The sequence below is a fragment of the Scylla paramamosain genome, chromosome 28, assembly GCF_035594125.1.
Source record: "Scylla paramamosain isolate STU-SP2022 chromosome 28, ASM3559412v1, whole genome shotgun sequence".
Lineage (NCBI taxonomy): Eukaryota > Metazoa > Arthropoda > Malacostraca > Decapoda > Portunidae > Scylla > Scylla paramamosain.
In genome coordinates, this window is record NC_087178.1 from 14,597,251 (window position 1) to 14,603,924 (window position 6,674).

General features: G+C 46.9%; 1 protein-coding gene across 2 annotated transcripts; it reads right to left on the reverse strand.

Annotated features, from left to right (window-relative positions):
• Positions 1 to 1,894: 1,894 nt before the first annotated feature.
• Positions 1,895 to 6,078, reverse strand: LOC135114979 (aminopeptidase N-like). Of its 2 annotated transcripts, none has more exons than XM_064031322.1 (7): positions 5,634 to 6,078; positions 5,134 to 5,276; positions 4,768 to 4,958; positions 4,275 to 4,448; positions 3,939 to 4,082; positions 2,785 to 2,863; positions 1,895 to 2,568 (listed from the first exon to the last, which is right to left on the reverse strand). In XM_064031322.1, exons 1-7 carry the CDS (start codon positions 5,845 to 5,847, stop codon positions 2,485 to 2,487), a joined length of 1,029 nt encoding a protein of 342 aa, XP_063887392.1. In that variant the 5' UTR covers positions 5,848 to 6,078; the 3' UTR covers positions 1,895 to 2,484. The 2 variants fall into 2 exon arrangements, with proteins under 2 accessions (XP_063887392.1, XP_063887393.1); XM_064031323.1 differs by having other exon boundaries at positions 1,895 to 2,529; positions 5,634 to 6,076.
• Between the last annotated feature and the right edge of the window lie 596 nt (positions 6,079 to 6,674).

Sequence of the window (6,674 nt, forward strand, 5' to 3'; positions counted from 1 at the left end):
TTTCTGACCGTTCTTTTGCTGCTGTGGTAGACGGTCACTGTTCTTCTTCTAAATCTATTAACAATGGTGTTCCTCAGGGTTCTGTCCTGTCACCCACTCTCTTCTTATTATTCTTTAATGATCTTCTAAACCAAACTTCTTGTCCTATCCACTCCTACGCTGATGATACCACCCTGCACTTTTCCACATCTTTTTCATAGACGTCCAACCCTTCAGGAAGTAAACATTTCACGCAGGGGAACCACAGAACGCTTGACTTCTGATCTTTCTAAAATTTCTGATTATGGCAGAGCAAACTTGGTATTGTTCAATGCCTCAAAACTGAATTCCTCCATCTATCAACTCGACACAACCTTCCAGATAACTATCCCCTCTTCTTGAGTGACACTCAAGTGTCCCCCTGTTCTACACTGAACATCCTCGGTCTGCCCTTTACTTTTAATCTGAACTAGAAACTTCACGTCTCATCTCTAGCTAAAACAGCTTCTATGAAGTTAGGCGTTCTGAGACGTCTCCGCCAGTTTTTCTCACCCCCCAGCTGCTAACTCTGTACAAGGGCCTTATCCGTCCATGTATGGAGTATACTTCACATATCTGGGGGTTCCAATCATACTGCTCTTCTAGACAGGGTGGAATCAAAAGCTTTTTGTCTCATCAACTCCTCTCCTCTAACTGACTGTCTTCAGCCTCTCTCTCACCGCCGCAGTGTTGCATCTTTAGCTGTCTTCTACCGCTATTTTCATGCTAACTGCATGCCTCCCCTCTTCTCACGGCCTCGCTGCACAAGACTTTCTTCTTTCTCTCACCCCTATTCTGTCCACCTCTCTAATGCAAGAGTTAACCAGTATTCTCAATCATTCATCCCTTTCTCTGGTAAACTCTGGAACTCCCTGCCTGCTTCTGTATTTCCACCTTCCTATGACTTGAATTCCTTCAAGAGGGAGGTTTCAAGACACTTATCCATCAGTTTTTGACTACTGCTTTGACCCTTTTATGGGACTGGCTTTTCAGTGGGCCTTTTTTTTATTGGATTTTTGTTGCCCTTGGTCAGTGTCCCTCCTACATAAAAAAAAAAAAAAACGTTGCGGCGATGAGAAAGAGGCTGAAGACAGTCAGTTAGAGGAGAGAAATTGATAAGACGAAAAGCTTTTGATTTCACCCTGTCTAAAAAGAGCGGTATGAGTGGAACTCCCCCATACATGTAAAGCATACTCCATACATGGACGGATAAGGCACCTGTACAGAGTTAGCAGCTGGAAGGGGCTGAGAAAAAATGGCGGAGAAGCTGTTTTAGGTAGAAAATTGCTCACCAACTATTTACCTTAGCTTGTCATAATAATTATGTAATTTATTATAATTTATTATATTTAACTATAACTTGGAGTTATTTGAGAAGCTGTGATTTGGACGTGGTGAAGGAGGGAGCAAACATAATTAATGAAGCATTGTAATTTGGTGCGTGATGTGATATTGCTGTGGGAGATGGCAACTTTTGTGAAAATTTCTAAGATGAATAATTGCCTGGAAAACAGCGGAAAGTGTCACTGATGCACTTGGCCTTATTTTCCCGTATTGTTAAGTGAAAGCATGACAACACATTATTTATATCCTTAAAGAAAACAAAGTTCGTTTACAACATAGATGAATTCCTGCACGTACTCTTGTGCGGTAGTTAATGCTGTGTCAGGCATCTGCTTATAAGATGAACACTCTGAATGTGGGACAGTGACATCGTATAAGCAGCAGCAGCCTGGCGATTGTAACTAACTCATAACTATGAAGGACCGAGATGCCGCAGCTACGGTATCAGATGTCGCCACGCGTTAAAAGTATGAGGCAACAACAACAACAACAACAACAACAACAACAACATGTAAAGAAAAAGCTAGTAATAGTACCTTGATGTTAAAAATATAATTATATTTAAAATCAGACGAGACGAATAAGCGCTCTCAGGTCACGGAGAAGGGCAGCCCCACAGACGCGCCTCCTGTCCTGGGCAGAGGTACACCGAGGATTGGGTTCAGGGGAAGGCGGGGCTTGGTGGTGGTGCAGCATTATCCAAGCGAACCTCTGTGTTCCGTCAGACAGACATCCCACGCACACACCATGGCGACAACGGCAAATATTGACTTTCCCATGAGTAAACACGGTGGTGCTCTGGCGAAAGAATCACATGTTTATTTGGCTCCACCTGACAAACACCTGACGATCACTGTGTGGGATTCTTGCCTCCTCCTCTTCTTCCTCACACATGCACTAGTCACTTTCACCTCCACCAACACAAATCATCCACCAGCATTAACATCCTTTACCACCCTCCCCACCAATAAAAAAATAAAAAAAAAATCCCTGCATCTCCTTTCCGCTAGCTCCTTCGTCACTACTCCTCCAGCATCCCCGGCCTCCACCCAGCTCAAGGCGTGGGGTAGAGGTGGTCGTCCAGCCAGTCCACGATGGTTTGGTAGTTGTTGTCCATCCAGGCTATGTTGGTGGTCTTCTCAAAGGCTTGGTCCACGGCGCGCTCGGCTGTGTGAAGTCGTTAGCGTGCTCTTTGAGCATCTTCATCTGCGGGTGTGCCAAGGAAATGGTCTCTCTCTCTCTCTCTCTCTCTCTCTCTCTCTCTCTCTCTCTCTCTCTCTCTCTCTCTCTCTCTCTCTCTTTCCGTAAAATGCGTGTCTTCTCTCATTCCTGTTTTGACGTTAGGTAAAAACTCTCTCTCTCTCTCTCTCTCTCTCTCTCTCTCTCTCTCTCTCTCTCTCTCTCTCTCTCTCTCTCTCTGACCTGGTTCAGTTCCTCTCTCGTGTTGAACTCGTCGGACACAGCAAGCACCAGGTCACCCAGCGTCGTGAAGGATCCGAAGCTGTGATACAAAGATACGAACGTTAATGGTGATGAACAATATCCTTCTCGAATAAACTTCAGCTTTAAATTGATTTCCATTATGCTTCACAGCGTTGTCTTATTCTTGAAGACTATTAAATACCCCTAACAGACCATGTAAGCGAATGGTGTAGGCCAGTTACAACCGAACAGGAGCCAGAGTAGGTGGTCTTTGTGTGTCCGTTTTAACATTCCGCAAGTAAGAATGTTGTCCATAAAAGTTCCACTAAAATAGGTCAGAGTGGTTTCAGTTTAGCGGACAAACTTTCAACAATACCTTTGAGTTCCAGCTGCTTAAATGACGAATATGATGTGTAGGTCACTGATCTTTTGCGGCGGAGGGGCAGACTTGTTGCTCGATCACTAACGCTAATATTATCAACCACGACCATTTGTTTCCATAAGAGATTTCGTATGTCTGGCAGCGACGTCTTAGTACCCAATAGTGTTTGGTCTGGTGAACAGCACGGCCACCAGTACGATCACTTTTCTGATTTGGCCGCGTGCTCAAGCAGTAAATCCGTAAACAGGCATTCTGCTCCCTTATGCCCGCGGACGCTGCTCGAGCGTGTGGTGGGGATTAAAAACGCAAGGTGAAAAGATGAAATCAACGTTCTTTTCTCAAACACCTTCGTGACATCACATAAGTAGATGAGGACAATCCAGTTCACCATATGAAGGGAAAAAAAGATTGAGAGGAACGCCAGGTATCTTGACTTACGAATTTCTTTCCCTACTTTTTTTTCTTTTTTCTCTACTTTGACTTTTCTGAACACCGTGAAACTTTTCTTTATCCTTGTTGTGTGTAGTTCATACGTAGATCCATTTATTCATTATATTCATTCTTGACTTGTTTTTCCTTAGGATCACATGCTAAATTTTTGGGCTTCAGTCTAGTTTTATCGGCAACAGTTGGGAGTTGGAATTAGGAAGGAGTTTGGAGTTAAGAGGAAGGAAGAAGTTAGAATAATAAGAGAAAGGAGCTGATCCAGAGTGTGACCCGCTAATTATAAAAACTGAGTGGACAATCACTGATTCTTCATTCAAATACTCACTAGTCGGACAAGAAATCCCAGCGGTCTCTCAGGTAGTTCCAGGCCAGGTCACGTCCTATATCATTCTTCGCGACGGCCCTGAACACAGTAGAGGCGTCCTGTCTCCGGATGCCGGCACCCTCCGTGAAGGCCGTGTCCAGATACCTGAGGGGGAGACAGGGCGGGGCGTGGAGGCTCAGGTCAGGTGGAAAAAAGGATGGAGATGGATTTGCGCACCCTAGTTAGGTGTGTGTGATCAGATCGGGAGGAGATTAAGAATAACAGAGACAGATCAGCGCCTAGCGGCAAGGAGCGGGCATGCAGCTCTTTGGCTTACCTTCATACAATAATTTTTACCTGGAAAGGAGCCACACTTCCTTAGCGCAGCCCAGGGCAGAAAGCAGCATATCCTTCTGGCTGGCCACGTTGGTCGTTAGGTACTGCTCCCACGCGAAGTTCCATGCCTCTTCCCCGCCCTCCGCGATGCCCGTGCAGTAGACGGTGTTACGTACGTTAGGGGACACCGCCGAGCTGCCGGGACGCAGGGAATGTGTAGCGGCGCGAGAGGAGTGATAAGGAGAGAGGTGGGTGGCGGTGGTTGTATGTTAGTGGTGCAGGAAAGGTGTGTGGTGGGTGGTGAGAGGAAATGTGCTATACTATTCCTGTAACCTGGTCAGCAATATATGTCAGGAGAGGTGTGGTCGTCGGTGGTGTAGAGAAGCTGTGTAGTGGGCGGTGCTGATTACCTCTAATACGTTGCGAAACACCCAGAAACTCGTTGATTGCAGATGAGAGATAAAGTTTACTTGATAACCTGCTGACCTAAGCATATGTACTCTTTTATGCTCACGTGTTTCCGTCGCTTGCCATCCACGCCTGGTAGAGAGAGACCGAGTTGTCCACGCAGTCCTTGTAGCCGAGTTTGCAGGTCCAGGAGAGTGCCAGGCTCCTCGTGTAGTGCAGCAGCTGCGGGTCGTCCTGGTGCTCCTCGAAGCCGCCCACCAGAGTGTACAGAGGTTCCAGGAGGGACAGCATGTACGCCTGTGTGGAGGGAAGAGCGAGGTGATGCAGGCCAGGCAGACTGTTTATATTGTCTCTTTCTCTTTCTCCTTCCGCTATACCATTCAGTTGTTTCTATGCCATAAGTCAATCAGCTAGTCCTCCTCCTCCTCCTCCTCCTCCTCCTCCTCCTCCTCCTCCTCTGTCAAACACTCACCCGCAAGTCCCCGTAGCCTCCTTGGCGCGTGAACATCTGCTCCACGTAGCCCAGGTTGGACAGTGCTGCCTCCCATGGGATGTACTCCTCCTCGTGTCTCAGGTAGGAGATGAGACTCAGCGCCGTGTCGTACTTCAGCTCACCTGTGGGAGGAGGAGTCATGGAGGGGCGTCAAGCACGTGTGTGGAGGAAGGTCCGTACAGGGCTGATTGACTGACGCATAAATTCGGAAGGAAGGAACGGAGTCAGATTGAGATGAAGGGACAGTATGGGGAACTAAAAATCAGCTAATGAAACTGATGGAACTGATGAAAAGCTGATTGAGATGAGTGGATGAGTCTGTGTCCAGAAGTGGACCTTCTGAATGACGTTATTGCTTATTATGTTGGTACTTATTTAGTTTTGCTGTGCTCGTCGATACACTCGTAAAAGTTGATTGATGTATGCACGCTTTACATAAGCCATAACATTTTGTATTCCATATAGTTAGAGGTACGTACTTGCCCGCGCCAGATCTAAGGCGTCGTCAATCAGCTGGGCTCTGTTCAGCAAGTGGATGGGCGTGTGGTCCTTCTCCAGCTGGGCAGTCAGCAGCTGCCAGTTATTGTCGTCATAGTTCACCTTATAGTAGCCACTCTCCTGCACGTTGAAGATAACCCACTTGTCGCTGGCCGGTAGTGAGGACACGGTCACCTGCTTGTCCGTGTCGGCCATCCAGGCGCTGGGGTGCGTGGTCAGGAAGTCCGGGTTGTCCTCGCTTGTGTAGGTGAGCGGCACCCACCACCTGTAGTCGTGCTCATCTGTTGAGTTGGCATTCTTCACCAGCAGGAAACGATTCTGTGGAAGGACTCCGTTCCTGTGTTATCAGTATGTATGGGAGTGCTTGGTCCGTTTGTCTGTCTGCCTCGCCTTTTGCAACAATGATGCCGAATTTTGCAAGTTAAGTAACAACATCCAACGCGAGGTGGTCGATAACCTACTGAAAAATTGCGAGATTTGAAGAAATTCTGTCTCCATTAGAAAGTTATCAGCTACAAAATGTAATTCTCGATTAGGCACCAAAAATGTTTTTTTCTTGTTCCAAAGTTTTACATTGTTATTAAGAGTGAGCAGCAGTCTCTGTCATTTTCGTTCAAGGCACTTAATGTAACATTGACGTGTACTGGTGCCTAGTAGTGACAAGCGGGTCCAGCCTCGAGTCTGTGGAGGTGAGACAGACAGGTCTTTCCCATCGTGGCCTTGTCGGGAATTGTTTCAAGGTAATTTACTGTGCAAGTTTGTTAACCTGAACTAATTCGAATATTGCCTCCATACTCGTAAAGTCCTGTGCTTCCTTAGGCTTAACATTTGAGAAGGTGCATATGCATTCCTGTGTGTGTGTGTGTGTGTGTGTGTGTGTGTGAGTGATTCACCTACGGCCGTCTGCTGGTCACCCAGCCAGCTGTTCCCCTACAGAAAGAGCTCATAGTGGCCGATCTTTGGATAGGACTGAGACCACTGACACACCACACACTGGGACAGCGAGGTCACAACCCCTCGGG